Source organism: Penicillium solitum (genome assembly GCF_028829755.1).
Source record: "Penicillium solitum strain IBT 25940 chromosome Unknown utg000009l_segment0_segment0, whole genome shotgun sequence".
NCBI lineage: Eukaryota > Fungi > Ascomycota > Eurotiomycetes > Eurotiales > Aspergillaceae > Penicillium > Penicillium solitum.
In genome coordinates this window covers 2,745,166-2,763,121 of record NW_027072128.1, presented here as the reverse complement: position 1 = coordinate 2,763,121, position 17,956 = coordinate 2,745,166, and the positions used below count along the sequence as shown (strand labels likewise).

Here is a 17,956-nt window from a genome sequence, read left to right as displayed (position 1 = left end):
CATTCACCTCGTCTTCATTCTACCATGCTTCAGTGTCCATCCCCTACTCCCAATCCTAAACTACTAGACTCTCACTTCCCGGTCCGGTTTTGTTGACATGACGTCTAACTCGATGGCTTCGCCACATATGTGGCGACGAAGCACCAGGCCAACTCTTGCCGGCATAAAACCCAGCCGTGACACCCTACTAAAGCCAAACTCATATCAGCTTGAATTCTAGCTTACCACCATTACTTCCTCGAACCTAATTCTCTCAAGCCCACTACCGCAATCGCGACCAAGAACCTCAATCTCAACCAAGATGCCCGTCCCCACTGCCGACCTCTTTGACAAGCAACAAAACGAAGACAACTGCACACAACCTCCCAGCTCTGCTACACACACTTCCCCTGACCACATCAACAACAACAGCTACTTCGGGACCGCGCCTGGCAGCTCAGCTAGTGCGTCGCAGAATGCTGATAGTGGTCGCGCTCTGACTAAGGAGGAGGCCGATCGCCTGTACGAGGAGCGGATGGAGGAGGAATACGCGAAGAGGGATGGCGGTGCCTAGGTCAGAGCTGATTCGAGCTGATGTACCGTTGAACATATCTGTTCCTGTATGCTTCTCGACTCGGGTCGATAGAAGCTCATGTCTACCGATAGGAGCTCGTGTCTACAAACGATGATGGTGGTGTTGGGCTTTCCTTTTCCTTCCTACAACTATTTATTATGAGTATAAATTATCAACCAATTTTATTTTGAATTCCCAAGCTTCCAAATTGATGAGGCGACACTGTATGTTGGAGCTTCAAATGAGCTAAGAGATGCGTTATCGGTGTGGTGGTCGAACTCGGATGTTAATATATATTTCGGTTGAGTTCTGTTAAGACCACAGGTATTCCTTGTCCTTTTCTGTCACACCCTTCTTATTATGTATTGCATATATCGCTAGTATGAGAGCATTAACCTATATTATACTCCTGGTCCAGGCCGGAGTGTATTATTAGACCCCGCAATGACTCACGCGGAATATTCCAAGGTTCTAATCGCTGCTTACTTGGACATGAAATCACGCTAATTATCGGAGATATGACATGCCCGTATAGAAATTTTCAATAGTAACCTGGTCGTGGATCTTCAAATCAGATACTGTGAACGAAGGAAATTGCAGATATATATCATTGTCATTCTTTTATACAACACGAACCTTGGTTCCAAACACATCACATATTCTGCCAAAATGGCCTTCTACCCTAATCAAGTCACATCCGTGATCATTCCGGCTGACTTGGAACCTATCCACACAACTCGCCTGTATCTACGACCGCTGACGGCGGCCGATGCTGCAGCCATCTTTGAGATCCGACGACGACAAGATGTGGCAGACTGGCTGTAAGATCATCAACTACTACGATATCCTGGGATAGATACTGATCTCTGACTATTTGTAGCTGGCCCAAAGTCCCCCACAAAGACATATCGGAGTCCGAGGCTGTCATTACTAGAAAGACATTCACAACACCAGATGCATCAGGTGCCGTTGGACGGAAGTTCTTCTTCACCATTATCCGCTCCGAGGATCCTACACAGAGAGTTATCGGAGCAATGGGAATCAATGCTCTCAGCCCAGCCCCGTCAGTGGGGTACAATATACACCCTGACTTCTGGGGCAAGGGCTATGCCACTGAGGCAGTTGCTGGTATTATAGATGCGTGGTGGAAACTTGATAGAATGGTTCTCGACGGGACTGCATCGGAGTTGGAAAAGGAGAAGTTGTTTGCGGCGTGCAATAGAGCGAATATTGGCAGTGTGAATGTGCTGCAGAAGAATGGGTTTAGTATCTACCGTGAGCAGTCGATTGAGGATGATGTGGTTGCACATTTCGAGTTGGAGAAACCCACAAAATAGTATGGCAGACGAAGTATTCGACTCACTCAGTAATATTCTGACGCTTGAGGGTTTGGTGGTAAAAATTGCCCGCTTAATCATCTATCTTGCTGTGTCTACATACATCCTCCAATCATGACCTGTCACAGTGAGTGAAATGATAGTGAGGAATGTAAACATACTTTAGGAAATCAAGTACTTAATATCCAAGTGAAAGCTGTTTGACGCAAGATAATATCTGGTAGACCCTGATGCCGACTACGATGCCTTTGACACCTGGATTGCATATTAGATGCAGTGACGGTAAGCATATTGTGTTCAATAGCAAATAACAACTGAAAACCTGAGCATTCACACTGTGCAATCCCCCCTTTGACGTATATAATCCATGAAAGAGAGCTTCTTTCTTCATCCTTCGTCAACACCCCGGTCCTTATGGACATCCTCCACAGCACACATTTACACATCTGCATCAACACTTGCCCATCGGTGTTAGATCCCGAACATAATGATGTGAGCCAATGGACATAGCTGTCTTTGAGAAGGTAGGATCTCAGGAACTAAACCGCATGTAGGGATCTGACAAGAATCGTCATGGAATATGGCAATCCTTCAAACGATGTGAAATGGATGCGTGATTTGGAACCCTCACGAGAAATTGGTCTCAGTGAGATGACACAGTTGGAATTTTGCGAGCGTATTAGAAAGAGTCAACGTCTCAGGGCAGCAACAGCTCAGATTGTGGGCATCAAACCCCTGGTATCCTGCACCAATTGCGAAAGGAATCCCTACCCATTCACAGAATGTATAATGCTTCCAAACATGTCCAGTGGTTGTTGCGCAAACTGCCCATGGAAACAACTTAATAGGACGTGTAGCATTCTCGATGGTACACTCTCAGATGCAACGAGTATTCTACTTTAAGCTAACAGCTATTCTACGAAAGGTGTGGTTCCTTGCCGGTACATGAGGCGCCCGAAAGTGATCCCTCCCAAGGTGGTTCTCCAAGGAAAGGTGACCAAGCTGAAACGAGAAGTAGGGTATTTTGACGAGACCTTCAAAGAAATCCGGGCTACCATGCTCGATTTTCTCAATGGAAGCCCCAATAGAGGACACCAATTTCAAATCAATGGCGGGTTGATGTCTCTAAAATCCCATGTTGATGAAGTGTTGGAAGCCATGAAGTGTGTTTCTTTGAAGGAAGACAATGCAAGAGACGACGAGGAAGATGACAAGGAAGATGACAAGGCAGAGGAAGAGGCAGAGGAACAGTCAGAGGAAGAGGAAGCGGCAGAGGAGGAATAGGAGGTGGGGGAGGATGAGGAAGACGACAAGGAAGACGACTGAGCAACTATCACGACATGTCAGTTGGAGAAGGAAGCAGTCTTTCAGGTCAGCCACCAGATCCGTGGTCAGGTATCCTTGGTGTAGCGTTTGCTGTATTAGGTCAAAATAGAAAGAGAACAAAGAAGTGTTGTGTGGGATGTGGTGTTATTTCCAAAGTTTAGTGAAGCCCGTACAGCCCCCAGGGTGCCGCAAATGATAGTTATCCAACGAATCAAGACCACTGAAAATGCACCGTAGATAATGATATATTCCATATATCCCTCATAGATCTAAACACAGTGCTATGAACCTTGATGGACTGTAGCGGATATTATCCTCGAGGTAGTGAAGTGTAGAATTGGATTTCTAGGTGAATCTAGCTCTTGGATACTATGTAGGCAGCCCCTTCTCCAACTGTATGAGGGGTTTTAGGCAAAACAATGGGCCTTGTGTCATACTGTAATACATATACCTAGAATCCCAAGAGGTATGCAGGTCGCTAATGCCAACAAGGAGATCCAATAAGAACATTCAACTATGAACTCGATCAAAAAATTATAGAACAACATGTACTCCGTATATAACGAGAGAAACCATCAGATTGTTCCGATAACACTGTTGTAGTATATGTAGGCCCCAATAGCCCTTGGGTGCCACACTTGTTTTGTAACATGCATGCGGTAGCATACTGGTCCCCTCGACCATGATCAGTTGAGACAATCTGCTGGTTTAAAGGCACTTAAATCTACGTTAATTATGTTCCAACCTTGGTCCCAGTGTTTAGTCATGACATCACGTGTACAACAAATCACGTGGCTGGATGCAGCCAGCTTGACAGAGCCACCCGAGAACGAGTTCAACTAGAGCCCGGGCTGTCACTATCTGCAACAACAGAGCCGAGGATCTGTGCCTTTCCTTGAATATATCTGTCTACTGTCGCTCTTTAGCCTCCCCCATTTCCCCTGTCTTCTTACCAAAAGCCACGGCTCCTGGTAGCCTCCTTACACCATGGCTCCGCGGGACACCTTCTTCCGCTCGGCGGATATGAGCTTGACCCAGCTCTACATTGCCAACGAGATCGGAAGAGAAGTCGTCAGTGCTCTAGGTGAAGTTGGTCAGGTTCAGTTTCGAGATGTAAGTGACGAAGAATGCTTTGCTTTGATGCTCCCCGCTGACCTCTTTCTAGCTCAACCCGGACACGAACGCTTTCCAAAGAACCTTCACAAAAGAAATCCGTCGCCTGGACAATGTCGAAAGACAGCTCCGCTACTTCCATCAACAGATGGAAAAGGCCACAATCCCCATGAGATCTTCCTCGGATTTCTCCGATACATTGGCTGCCCCTTTAGCGTCGGAGATCGATGAGTTGGCTGATCGCAGCGAGAGCCTTGAACAGCGGATTATCTCTCTGAACGATAGCTATGAGACTTTGAAGAAGCGCGAAGTTGAGCTGAGCGAATGGCGATGGGTGCTTAGAGAGGCTGGTGGATTCTTCGATCGGGTATGTGGCTTCGAGGATACCATTGACAGACGAGGCTAACTGAATAGGCCCACACACAAACAGAAGACATTCGTCAATCCTTTGACAACGATGAAGCTCCCTTGCTCCGCGATGTTGAGCACCACGCCCCTCGCCAAAATGGAGACACCCAGGGTCAGCAGAGCTTCTCGGAAATGAACATTGGATTCGTTGCTGGTGTTATCCCCCGGGATCGCATCGGAGCATTTGAGCGTATCCTTTGGCGCACCCTGCGCGGAAACCTTTACATGAACCAGTCTGAGATCCCGGAGCCCATTATCGACCCGATGACCAACGAGGAAGTCCACAAGAATGTTTTCGTCATCTTCGCTCACGGCAAGAACATCCTTGCCAAGATTCGAAAGATCTCGGAGTCGCTCAACGCATCCTTATACGGTGTCGATGAGAACAGTGAGTTGAGAAGAGACCAGATTCACGAAGTGAACACCCGTCTCGGGGATGTTGGCAATGTGCTCCGCAACACCAAGAACACCCTTGATGCGGAACTTTCCCAAATTGCTCGCTCGCTCGCCGCGTGGATGATCATCGTCAAGAAGGAAAAGGCCGTTTACGACACCTTGAATAAATTTTCATACGATCAGGCACGGAAGACGCTAATCGCTGAGGCGTGGTGTCCGACAAACTCTCTGGCTCTGATCAAGTCAACCCTTCAGGATGTGAACGACCGTGCAGGCCTCACTGTTCCTACAATTGTCAATCAGATCCGAACCAACAAGACCCCCCCGACTTTTGTCAGGACGAACAAGTTTACCGAAGGGTTCCAAACCATTGTGAATGCTTACGGTATCCCCAAGTATTCGGAAGTCAACCCTGGCCTGTACACGGTCGTCACTTTCCCCTTCTTGTTCGCAGTCATGTTCGGTGATTGTGGTCACGGTGCACTGATGACCCTGGCCGCTTCTGCCATGATCTTCTGGGAAAAGAAGCTGGCGCGGACTAAACTGGATGAACTGACATACATGGCATTCTATGGACGATACATCATGTTGATGATGGGTCTGTTCTCGATCTACACCGGTTTTATTTACAACGATATTTTCTCCAAATCTTTCACCATCTTCCCCAGTCAGTGGCAATGGCCCGAGGACATCCAGGCCGGCAAAATGGTCGAGGCGACATTGAAAGAAGGATATCGGTATCCGATTGGTCTGGACTGGAACTGGCACGAGGCAGACAATTCCTTGCTCTTTTCGAACAGTATGAAGATGAAGATGAGTGTTCTCCTTGGATGGTGCCACATGACCTATGCCCTTTGCCTGCAGTACGTCAATGGACGGCACTTTAAGTCTAAGGTTGACATTTGGGGCAATTTTGTCCCTGGGTTGCTCTTCTTCCAGTCAATCTTCGGTTACCTTGTCCTCACTATTCTTTACAAATGGTCCGTGAACTGGCAGGAGAAGGGTGTGAACCCCCCGGTCTCCTGAACATGCTCATTTTCATGTTCCTGAGCCCTGGTACGGTGGAAGAACAACTCTATCCTGGGCAGAGCTCAATCCAGATTCTCCTTCTCCTTGTCGCTGTGGCCCAAGTACCTGTCATGCTCTTCCTCAAGCCGTTCTGGCTTCGATATGAACACAACCGTGCTCGTGCCCTGGGTTACCGCGGCCTCGGCGAGAACTCCCGGGTGAGCGCACTTGATGCCGATGGTGACCTGGACGGCGGGCTGGGTCGGGACAGTCTGGCTAGCGATGGAGAAGGTGTGGCTATGCTTTCCCAGGACATCGATGATAGTGAAGAGCACGAGGAATTCGACTTTGGCGACATCATGATCCACCAAGTCATCCACACCATCGAATTCTGCCTCAACTGTATCTCTCACACTGCCTCTTACCTTCGTCTGTGGGCTCTGTCGCTTGCCCACCAGCAACTCTCGATCGTTCTCTGGACCATGACCATTGGTAGTGCCTTTGAGCAGGAGAACCCCGTGACCCGTGTTATCATGATTGTTGTCAGCTTCTACCTTTGGTTCGTGCTCACTATTTGTATTCTGTGTGTGATGGAAGGTACTAGTGCCATGTTGCACTCGCTTCGTCTTCACTGGGTTGAGGCGATGAGCAAGCATTTCGTTGGTGAGGGTATTCCTTTCTTGCCTTTCAGCTTCAAGACCCTGTTGGAGGAGGACCCCGTGGACTAGTTTTTTTTTTTGGTTTTGTTTTTTGGTTTCTTTTTCTACAACGCACGGGATTGTCTCATTCCCTGTCTCCTTTTTTGTATTGTAAAGGGTCTAGAATTATACATTATCTACTCCGTACGGAGTATACTGTACACCGCACCGATCAGTCCCACCTGTTATTGTTCCATTGATGTAGATCCGTACATATATCCACACCGAACTATCAATTATAGCGCAGATACCCCCCTTTAATTAGGTACACCAATGACATTACCTAAATCTCACGATCTTTTCAAGTGCGCATGACTATGAGTGGGGTATAGGGAATTCATTCTTCCGTTGCTGATCCCGAGGCCGAGTCGGGCAAGGAACAGACCGGGAGGATCTAGACCATTGGGCAGCGCATCTTTGATTATCTTCGATTATCTTGGACATAACTGGTATGGGCGAATAGCGAATTGGAGAGAGTCAATGGGGGTTATCTCTAAACTATTCAATTTCTGCAGGAATCAACAAATAAATGATATTTGATAGGAAGGTCTATAGTTAAGAGACGGGCGTTCCCGGCAAGGGGAAACCGAGGAGGGTCCGGGCAGGTCACGCGGGGCAAAATGACGAAAACGGGGGGGTCTGAGGTCACTCCCCATACTCCGTACTCCCGTACTTCTACCCGGTTTAATCCTCTCCCCTCACTGACGTTGAACTATTTTTTCCCTCTCTTATTCTGCCTTGTTTCAATATTGCCACTTTCTACTACTTAACCTACTCTTCACTTGGAACTCAATTGCTATATTTTTCAACCTTCATACCCTAAATCCTCCAAACAATACCTCAAAATGGCTACAGCACCCCCCGTCGGAGCGGAGAACATCAACACTGATATCGTCACACTTTCCCGCTTCTTTACAGAAGAACAGATTAAGTACCCCGAAGCCTCGGGTGACTTCACTCTTTTGTGCCATGCCCTCCAATTCTCTTTCAAGTCAATTGCCTACTACATCCGTCGTGCCTCCTTGATCAACCTTACCGGACTAGCCGGTTCCTCAAACATAACCGGTGATGACCAGAAGAAGCTGGACGTGATTGGCAATGACATCTTTATCTCTGCCATGCGTGGCTCTGGCAAGTGCCGAATTATCGTCTCAGAAGAAGAAGAGGAAGTGATCCGGTTCGACGAGCACCCCGATGCTCGTTACGCCGTCGTCTGCGACCCCATTGACGGTTCCTCCAACCTGGATGCCGGTGTGTCCGTCGGTACCATCTTCGGTATCTTCCAGCTCCCCGACGAGGTTCTGGGTCCCAACAAGACTGTCGGCCCAGAGGACCTGCTCCACCCGGGTACCAGCCTGGTGGCGTCCGGCTTTACCATGTACGGCGCCTCAGCGCAGCTCGTGATCACGATGCGTGGCGGCGGTGTCAACGGCTTCACGCTTGAGAACTCACTCGGAGAGTTCATCCTCACCCACCCCAACATGAAACTGCCCCCAGCGCGCTCCATTTACTCCGTCAATGAGGGTAACAGCCAGTACTGGGATGAGTGGTGCAACGCCTACTTCCACAGCCTCAAGTACCCCGAAGACGGCGGCAAGCCTTACAGTGCCCGTTACATTGGTAGCATGGTCGCCGATGCTTACCGTACTCTGTTGTACGGCGGTATCTTCGCCTACCCGGCCGACTCGAAGAGCCCCAAGGGCAAGCTTCGTATCTTGTACGAGTGTGCGCCCATGGCTATGGTATTCGAGAACGCAGGCGGTCTTGCTGTCAACTCGCGCATGGAGCGGTTGATGGAGGTTGTCCCTGAGAACATTCACGATAAGAGTGGTGTCTTCCTTGGCTCCAAGGATGAGGTCCAGAAGGTCATTGATATGTACAACAAGTACAAGAAATAAGCGTCTCGCTGAGATGTTTTTCTATTCTTTCTGGATGCTTGTTTCCCCCGGCATATTCCCTCTTAACACTATTTATTCATCTATCTCATTCTTGGACATGATGATTTAACTGGTCGGAGTTTACATTTTGGTTACCCGACCTCTTGCCTCGTTGCAGTCTTGTTGTTTTCAGCGCTTTACGATACTTATACCCGCCATAGATCGGGACTAAAAATAAAATAAAAGAAATTCATTAACTGCACTGCTTTGTAACTAGTGATACCTACTATGTACTCGTATCGTGGCTCGTGCAGAGGATGAGAAACGCCACTAGATCAGGTCCCACAGAGAATCTGGGCATGCAGCTAAAATGCTTACAGATGTTTAATTGTTTTGGCGCGGAATATACCATCTTGACTAACTCCATAATAGCCCAGACCCTGTAGCAACACCCGCTTGCTTCAAGTGAAACATGAAACTCACACCATCTCTGCATTTATACCCCCTTGGGTCGAACCCCAAGGCCCCAACGAATCAGAACGAATCAGAACGAATCAGAACCGAGGTTGGGAATTGCTTGATGCGATTTTGGTGATAGCGTCAATTTTTACCGGCAAATTCGATGACTCCTCATGCGAGCGGCCGATGGCGTGCTCCAAATCAACCCTATAACAGTCCAGAGCCCCCAAGGGGAAAAAATGGAGCAACCACAGATAACTGATCGGCGGTGTCATGTCCCCGTACCCCAGAGGCCAGTGTTGTTATTTGAGGTAGATATTCAACTATGTCTTCTCCACCCATCGAGAAAGCCCCGCGGACAGTGGAAGCCAAGGAAACCCCCACGAAATCAGAGAACCCGCCGGCCTCTGAGCTCGCACGCCGGAAATGGTATGAGTGGTTCGCGCCGACAGATACCCCCGCCGAGCGGCGGCTGATCCTCAAGCTTGATGGACTGATCATCATCTTCGTCTTCCTGGCGTACTGGGCGAAGGTCCTGGATTCTTCGGCTACAAGCACAGCCTATGTGTCTGGCATGAAGGAAGACTTGAAGCTTTATGGGAACCAATTGAATTATCTGCAGACGGTCTACATGTATGTCAATCCGATGGGTTGGTGATGGAGCCTGGAGAGTAGGATTTGTGAGTTGATGCTGACTTGGTATAGGGTTGGTTTTATCACGATGCAGATTCCTCTGACTCTGTTGGTTCGTTGTCATTTACAATCAATCGCATGGAGACACTGATTTGCTGACTGCTTTTCATAGATGACTCGCTGCCCCGTGAACTATTTTCTGCCTGCCGCCGATCTATTCTGGGGTATCTTCACCCTGGCACAGTACAAGGCCAACAATGTCACCCAGCTCTACGCTCTTCGCTTCTTCGTCGGTGCTCTCGGCGGCTTCTTCTTCCCTGCCGTGCAATGGTACCTGGGTAGTTGGTACAAGCGCTCGGAACTGTCCCGTCGAGGCGCGATCTTCTTCATTGCCTCTCAAGTCGGCAGTATGAGCTCGGGGTACATTCAAGCCGGAGCTTATGCCAGGCTTGATGGTCGGTATGGGATTGAAGGGTGGAGATGGCTGTACATTATTTGTGAGTGTATCCCAAGTGTCTCACAAGAAAAAAAAAAAAAGGCACAAGCTAACGATATCAGGCTTTGCATGCACAATCCCCATCGCCTTCCTAGGCCTATGTGTCCTCCCCAGCACACCCGACAAATGCAACTCCCGCTTCCTCAGCGCGGATGAAGTCCGCCTCGCGCAAGAGCGCATGGCATCCGAGAACCGCGAAGGCCGCCAACCTTTCACCAAGTCAAGGGTTCTCCAAATTCTCAAAGGCTGGCGGCTGTGGGTTCTTGTTGCATTTGCATTCTTTTTCTCCCAGGCAGATGGTGTATCCTCGAACAGTGGCTTGCCGATCTGGCTTAAAGAGGAAGGATACTCGGTCGAGAGCATCAACACGATCACGACAGTCTCGCCGGCAGTCACCATTGTGGCGTCTGTTATCTGTGGTGTTCTATCTGATGTATATGATGCGAAGGCTAGCCTGATTGCTACCACTGCTGTGCTGAATATCTTTGCTTGCATTGTGCTAGCTATTTGGAATGTCCCCGTTGGACTGAAGTTCTTTGCGTTCTTCCTGTCTGGTACGGCCGATGGAATTGCGGCTATTATCTATGCCTGGGCAAATGAGATTTGTGCTCATAGTGCCGAGGAGCGTGCTATCGTCATCAGTGCTATGAATACCATTGGTAATACCTTTGGGGCTTGGATTCCGCTTTTGTGAGTGTTGGTGCAACCTACTGATGTCGGACTTTATACTAACCTTCTTTCTTATTAGCGTGTGGAAGACTGTTGATGCTCCGAGGTACCTTATTGGATATAACTGGACTATTGCCCTTGATGTGTGCATGCTAGCTATGCTGGCTGTTCTATATCAGTTCTGGGCCCGCGAAAAGAAGCGGTCTCATGCATAAATGGGTATTATTTTGATGTTAGATAGTCGATAGAAACATATATTGATATATTTCTTTAATGATAGATTGTAACCTTTTCGTCCGTGTTCTAGTGCAGCTATAAATTCAAGGCTCATCTCATGTTGTATGTACATTGAGGCCGCCCAGGCCGTTGGGATACATGACGTAATCAGAACTCGCCTATGGAAACGCTAGTCCCACTATGGGCTAGCTCCGGCAGAAGGTGATTCCGCGCCGTCAGAGCTTGAAAAAAGTACAAATTTCTGTTTTCACTCTTTTCTCTTCCACTATCCTACGCTCATCTTCAGCATGGTTAATGCTTCCAATGCAAACGGAGACTGAGGTCGATTAATCTCTAGTCTTGAGCCAAATCATAACTCTTGACACAATGTGTTTTTCACTAACCAACAGCCGGTCTGCAGGATCTGCGACGATGGTAAGATCTTGTCCGCTCCATTCCCCCAACACATCCACGCACCTCCCAACATGATGATACCTTTAACCAAATACAAACTAGAGTCTTTGACCCCAAGGGGAATGAAACTTATGTTATTGCACGTCAGGCTGATCTCACATCATTGCTTTGAACTATCACACAAACTTTGATTTGGACTGCGCTAACTTGCCTTTCCAGAAATGATAGTACACGTCTCATCGATTGCAGATACCTACCCCACAACAAGCGCAGATGGTGAGTTACCTTTGTCCCTTTTACATTCTACCTCTCTTCCCTATACCATGATGAACGCGATGTGTATGAAAATACGCTGGAAATTACCGTCTCAGACCTTCGGGTCGGTGATGATACAAATGGCTATTTCTGATCTTTACCTTACCTCAACATTTGCATGAAAATTCTTTTCAGATCATAAGCTAATGTTTCGAAGACCAAATAGGTTTCTGCGCTACTGGCTCAAATGGTAAGCCTAAATCACTTTTCCCACAAGAATGTCTGTCGAAGATGAAACGGCACTGGGCTCCGACGGCGTTTAAAAAAATGTCCGGTCATGATTGGAGATGCCCTTTTTGCGGCAGGCCTAGAAAACCTCGCCCACTGAGACATATCATATATTCATCAACTTGTGAGATGGTTGCGTGACACAGTCACTAACCCTTTTTGAATAGAAGCCTATTTGCTTATGACCGATTGAGACCCAACTGTAACTGTAGAAGGTATGCGACTGAGTCTTGTTTTTCTTTCTTGCCGCCCTACCTTCTATGATGATACCCTTTAGATGACGAGTCTGATTCGAGTTTTCGATGCTGACACAATCTTTTTAATAACCATTCATGCCTTTCTGACATTCATTCCTACACATTATTTCACTCAATCAAATTTTCTTGGCTAGTGCTAACGATTCTTTGAAGACAGATATTTTTTCCTTTTCAACATGAACTTACAAGAGAGTTCTCTTGTCTTGATTGTGGGTGTATGTACACCTCATCTCTTTTCCCTTCCCGACTTTACATGATGAAACGACACAAAAAGACAAGCATATGTCCTAGTCAGCTTGCTGGCGAAGACGATAAACTGTCATGCCTGATCAATTCACGAGTCTCATACATTGCTACAATGTCTATTCAGTACTCGACGCTGATGGGATCTTGAACAGAAACAATTGAGCGAACTAAAACTTGCAGACACCACACCATTGGTGATCTGCTTTACTTCTTTCTGTAAGTTTTGACTTGATTTCTTTCTTTGCCTCATCCTTTTATGATGATTCACTTCAATTTATCACGACGGTCAACGTAAGGATTTAACATTGACGACCATCGCCTGTGACAAGGCTTTATCTGAAATCCCTCCATACACATATTGTTTCTTGCCATCGCTTGTTAGTCTTGATACTAATATCGATTTCAGTACAGTTTAAAAAGATGTCGGAGCCGTCATCGGTCTTCCCTCGGTCGATGCACGTGGCAAATAGAAGTCGGCAGTAGTTAGGAGTTTAATATACCCCATACCAATTATATTTCAAAGAACCCTCTGATCCTTGCTCAAAATGTATGGCACTAGTTACCTTTTTTTAGAAATTTTCTACCCTATAGACACCCCTGCATACTCTAGTCACACAGTTAAGATAAATCCCCCCCCCCATAATCCTCTGTGGTTCGTTGTTTTATTGCGGGGACAACAGGGTACAGGGTCATTGGGCCTCTCATAGAGAACGATAAGCGCCGAGCTTGGGCCCCGGATGTGATGAGAACCTCGCCAGGTGCATAACAATCCCCGCTTCGGACAGGCTCATTTGTTCTCGATGAAATTCTGCTTTCTTCTGTTCCAAATATAGATTTATTTCTACAATGGGCGCACCGTCCATCTGCCTCTGCCGTACGGAGTACTACTCCGTATGGGCCAGGCTATCATTTCCCCCCCCTCAACCTTGCCCTCCGCAGTTGCAAAGAATAGAAAAAAATTAGCGTCTCGCCTGTTTCGAGCCAATAGCTTTTTCTCTGTTCTGTTGGGCCATCCTCTTCCATCCCAGGCGGCCATGGCTTCGGATCGGGCCTCCTAAATGGATGCACAGCCCAATATGAATAGGTGCGACCCGTCGTATTCTCGGGCATTTTCTATCCGCACGATACTGATCCTCTTCTAGCTGGTTGGGTTCAAATCATGCAAGTGTCGAGCAGCCACTGAGCAATCATTATCCGGGCTGGTCATCGACGGCTGCGAGTCCCAGCAATCAGCCATCACCAGGTCGTCGAGAACATGCTGTACAGCCGCCATTGTTGACAACAGCACTGAGCGGTCCTCAATATCAGGGTCTTGGGTCTGGCCTGGGACTAACACCGACGCCTTTATCATCAACCTCACTGTCGAGCCCATTTACTCACGGTCTATCGCCTGCTGTTCCATCGCCTATTAACGGTAGATCCGTTTCGTCGTCTTCCATGGCGTCTAGAAACGCATACAATGTTCCTTATAATCCCCAGGACTGGGGGCCTCCGGGCAGGCCCCAGGCGCAAGCCCCGTATCTTCAGCCAGGCACTATGCATCGCGTGACGCCGCAGAGAAATAATCCGGGTGAGTCTTGCTCATAGTTTATGCCTCTGCAGACCAGTGGTATCCTAAGACCCGCTTTGAATTGATATTGATCCTTTGGTAGATGTGTCGTTGTCGCCACCTCCTCCGCCATACTCACCTCCCAGCAACCAAAATCGAATGTCCCGGGACTTTTCTGGTCAGACAAATCCTAATTTTGCCGGCACGCCTTCTCCACCTGACAACAGGGAGGGTGCGTTTGAGATGCCTGTTCAGTATCAAAGACGATCAAACCGGCCTCGGCCACTATCCATGGCTTACCCGCCTGACTCGGGGCGTCAGTCGCTCCCTCCTCCACCTCCCCCACAGGGACATCCGGCGAGTAGATCTGTTTCTCAGGGTCGAGTGGAGTACCATGGCATGCCCTATAATGATCAATCTATACCATATAATGCTGCAGCTAGCCATAGGCCCCGGTTGGCACAGTATGACCAGGCGCAACCCTCACCAGGATTCAACGAGCATGTGGCTGCAACACCTGCTCACTTCGACACACCCTCCCGGGCACCTGGATCCCGAAGAGCCGCATCTGCTGGGGCTGTGGTAAGCAGTGCGGGATCATCAAGGGCAACGAGTCAGTCGCGAAATCGATCGCCGTCAAATAGTAACTGGGAGCCCGGGATGCCACTTCCGCCACCACCTCCAGGGCCTCCTCCCGCTGCGAGGTCCGTCAGTGTGAGTGGCTCGTCGGAATCATCATCTATGAGAACGACCCCGAGCTCCAACAGGACGACGAGAAGAGGACCCCCCGTGCTAGGAACAGGACTGGGAAGCATCCCGCCTACGCCAGCTGATTGGATAGACGAGGGATATTTGAACAGTCGACCAACGGAGACTTTATATGTTGACACGGCAAAAGCGGCCAGGGCACCAGAGCCGACGGATGGAGATCCACACGATTCATCTAATCAAAGAACTCCTGGTAGTGGCGGTCTTTTCCGCAGCCCAGCAGTCCGTGATCCAAGTGCCAAGGGCATTCGTGAAAGGCGAATTGAACGACGAAACCGACAAAGCCAGGTCTTTGAACCCCCAAGTGCGATATCGGCAAACGGCAATCCTTGGGCCGATGCGCTCGAGCAGATCAAACCATCGAACCTGATTCTACCAGACCAGACCAATAGCCCGGATCAAGATCGGCATCCGACGTCGGGCAAGTACAATCAAACCCCTGGCAGTACCCGCAGCATTAAATCAGAAGGACAATATATTGCTTCACGGCCTCGAGCATCGTCCAGCGCTGTCCTTCCAGAAAAATCACCCTACGGGACTCCTCGACAACAACCCAGCTCTGCTGGTCCCTCCGCTGCATTTGCGCATACGCCTCCGTTTTCGCCAAATCCTAATGGAGTGGGATCGTCTCCATACCCAAAAGAAGCCAGCCAACCAGTACCGCCAAAGGCACTACCAACTCCGCCTCTGAACTCAGCAAAAGAGGCCCGGCCACGCTCACGCTCCCGTGCACCCTCCCAAGGACCAGAAACCCGTCCACTCTCTCACATTCTCCACATGCCTAACGATGCTGTGTCGATAATGAAGCCCTTATCGCCACGCCGAACACCGGGACAGCAAACGACGCAGGTGTCAATGGAATCGATCCTTAGACAAGACCCTGCTTTCCTACAGGATGCGATTCAAAGGCACAAGACCTTTATTGATAAAGAAGCCAGTGCTGAGGATGATACCGAAGCACTCAAGATATTTGCGGACTATATGCTTGCCGAATCTCAGATCCGGCGCCAGCGGTACTCCAAGGTCTGGGGATCTTTCCAAGTAGAAGATGTGCGCCGCAATCTTTTCGAGTTGCCGGCCAAGCAACCGCCGAAGCTTAAACCCCAGCCAAAGCTAGATATCCCACAAAACCGAGCAGGTCGACCGGAGTCTGCGTGGTGGAATAACTATCAGCCTTGCCTGTCGCCGATTGCCAGTCTCAACATGAGCAACGACGAGAGCTCTCGAGGCCGTGCACCAAGTCGCTGGTGGGAGTCAGCAACCGGTTCCAGCGGGGAGGGGGCTGAGAGAAGGGTTCAACGATCCAAGCGGGAGTCAAAGTACATGGGGTTGCCTCGGGAGGCCATGCATGGGGACCAGGAGTTGACTCCTTCTCAGCCCAAAGATGTGAGCATGAACTATGGGAGTACGGAATATGGCTCTGATGAGTACCCACCTGAGAAAGTCGGCTGGCATGAAGGGTCCCCTGCGAATTCCGCGGGGACTGGATATCGCTATGAAAGCCGCAATTTAGACATCTCGCGCTTGATAACCCTGCCTCCGCCTTATCCCCGCCACCATCCTGCCGTGAATAACAGCCATCCTGATTTGGTCACCCATCGAACTACGGTCCGGTCAATTACTGATCTCGCAGAGATCAAAACCACCAGACATCGGTATAAGGCTGACGTGGAACGGATGCTTCAAGAACACCAGCAACAAGTCGACGAGGGTCACCGCCACTTCAGATCGAACATCCAAAGCCAGATCCAAGAAGGCAGTCTCACTTTCGCGGAAGCAGCCGAGGCTGAGGCAGCGATGATTGCTGAGGAGAACGAGCGGGAAAGGACAATGGTCAAACGCCAGCTAGACACATACCAAGAAACAGTGCTCAAGCCAATGCACGCCATTCTCGTCGACAGAATCAGCCGAGCAACAGCCTGCATCGACCAACTGAGCAGCATGCTCTCAGATGACGCACAGAGCGGGACACCGGATCAAACCCAGGAAGAAGGCGACGAAAAGCCCGAGCTCCTGGAGAAACTGACGCAACTAAAATGGCTCTTCGAAGCCCGCGAGCAGCTGCACCGCGAGTCATTTGACCTAATCAGCGACCGCGACGACAAATACAAAGCCGTCGCCCTGCTTCCATACAAACAAACCAAAAACGAAGACAAGCTACGAGAGACGCAAGCATTTTTCACGCAAGACGCACTCGACCGCCGCGTCCAGTACGAAAACGAGGCGCTAACCCGACTCGAGACGTTCCTGGATGTCATTGAGCAGAACGTCATGCGAGGCGTCGAGGTACAGCTCTCCGCATTCTGGGATATCGCCCCGTCCCTCCTGGCGCTTGTGCAACAGGCGCCTGAGAACCTGCGCGGCTTCCAGGTTCAGATCCCTGCAGATGAATACGAGGAAAATCCGAGCTACTATGAGCATCCGCTGCAGTATTTGTATACCTTGCTTTCGCATGCGGAGAAATCGAGCTACCAGTTCATTGAGTCGCAGACGAATCTGCTGTGTCTCTTGCATGAGGTGCGGTCTGCTGTTATGCGGGCTAGTCGGAAGCTTGTTGAGGCGCAGCGGATTAAGCGTGGGGAGGCGGAGGAGGATGTTCGTCGTGAGATGCAGGAGACTCGTGCTGATGAAGAACTGGCCCTTACCACTGATCTTAAAGATAAGGTTGCTACTGTTGAGGGTCAGTGGACTGAGGCGCTGGGGAGTCAGATCGAGGGGCTGAGAGAACGGGTGAAGGAACAGCTTATGAATGAAAATGGTTGGGAGGAATTGGAACAATTGGAGGAATAGAAGAGAGGTTTTTTGTGATTTTTCTTTTTTTGCTATGTACTTGGCAGCGTGATATCCCCATTCGTTCGTTATAGATCGAGTGATGCGAGGCAGTGCCTGCGACACTTGAATTTTTGGTCTCCTTTAGGGATGTGAGGGTTGAATATACACATATTTCAACCAATCAAAGAACACAATTTGTCAATTGAAGTGAATCCCAA

At 49.1% G+C, this 17,956-nt stretch overlaps 7 protein-coding genes across 7 annotated transcripts; all 7 read left to right on the top strand.

The window, feature by feature from the left end:
* Positions 1-301: 301 nt before the first annotated feature.
* N7455_012126 (uncharacterized protein) lies at positions 302-553 on the top strand (the record flags this gene model as incomplete). The annotated part of the gene is made up of 1 exon (XM_040957341.2): positions 302-553. One exon carries the CDS (start codon positions 302-304, stop codon positions 551-553), a length of 252 nt encoding a protein of 83 aa, XP_040812225.2.
* A 559-nt stretch (positions 554-1,112) lies between these two features.
* Positions 1,113-3,174, top strand: N7455_012125 (GNAT family N-acetyltransferase; the record flags this gene model as incomplete). Its single annotated transcript, XM_040957264.2, has 4 exons — positions 1,113-1,374; positions 1,434-1,868; positions 2,445-2,628; positions 2,866-3,174. Exons 1-4 carry the CDS (start codon positions 1,223-1,225, stop codon positions 3,172-3,174), a joined length of 1,080 nt encoding a protein of 359 aa, XP_040812325.2. The 5' UTR covers positions 1,113-1,222.
* Positions 3,175-4,027: 853 nt separating this feature from the next.
* On the top strand, positions 4,028-6,159 carry N7455_012124 (V-type ATPase subunit a family protein; the record flags this gene model as incomplete). Its single annotated transcript, XM_040957243.2, has 3 exons — positions 4,028-4,329; positions 4,382-4,696; positions 4,744-6,159. The coding sequence occupies exons 1-3, from the start codon at positions 4,204-4,206 to the stop codon at positions 6,157-6,159; spliced, it is 1,857 nt and encodes a 618-aa protein (XP_040812211.2). The 5' UTR covers positions 4,028-4,203.
* Positions 6,160-6,161: 2 nt separating this feature from the next.
* Positions 6,162-6,869, top strand: N7455_012123 (uncharacterized protein; the record flags this gene model as incomplete). The annotated part of the gene is made up of 1 exon (XM_065606818.1): positions 6,162-6,869. The coding sequence occupies one exon, from the start codon at positions 6,162-6,164 to the stop codon at positions 6,867-6,869; it is 708 nt and encodes a 235-aa protein (XP_065459984.1).
* Positions 6,870-7,684: 815 nt separating this feature from the next.
* fbp1 (fructose 1,6-bisphosphate 1-phosphatase) lies at positions 7,685-8,737 on the top strand (the record flags this gene model as incomplete). Its single annotated transcript, XM_040957301.2, has 1 exon — positions 7,685-8,737. The coding sequence occupies one exon, from the start codon at positions 7,685-7,687 to the stop codon at positions 8,735-8,737; it is 1,053 nt and encodes a 350-aa protein (XP_040812236.1).
* A 763-nt stretch (positions 8,738-9,500) lies between these two features.
* On the top strand, positions 9,501-11,188 carry N7455_012121 (uncharacterized protein; the record flags this gene model as incomplete). The annotated part of the gene is made up of 5 exons (XM_040957219.2): positions 9,501-9,808; positions 9,881-9,920; positions 9,981-10,305; positions 10,367-10,994; positions 11,053-11,188. The coding sequence occupies 5 exons, from the start codon at positions 9,501-9,503 to the stop codon at positions 11,186-11,188; spliced, it is 1,437 nt and encodes a 478-aa protein (XP_040812197.2).
* A 2,357-nt stretch (positions 11,189-13,545) lies between these two features.
* N7455_012120 (uncharacterized protein) lies at positions 13,546-17,756 on the top strand (the record flags this gene model as incomplete). Its single annotated transcript, XM_040957268.2, has 3 exons — positions 13,546-13,733; positions 13,792-14,219; positions 14,302-17,756. Exons 1-3 carry the CDS (start codon positions 13,708-13,710, stop codon positions 17,754-17,756), a joined length of 3,909 nt encoding a protein of 1,302 aa, XP_040812286.2. The 5' UTR covers positions 13,546-13,707.
* Between the last annotated feature and the right edge of the window lie 200 nt (positions 17,757-17,956).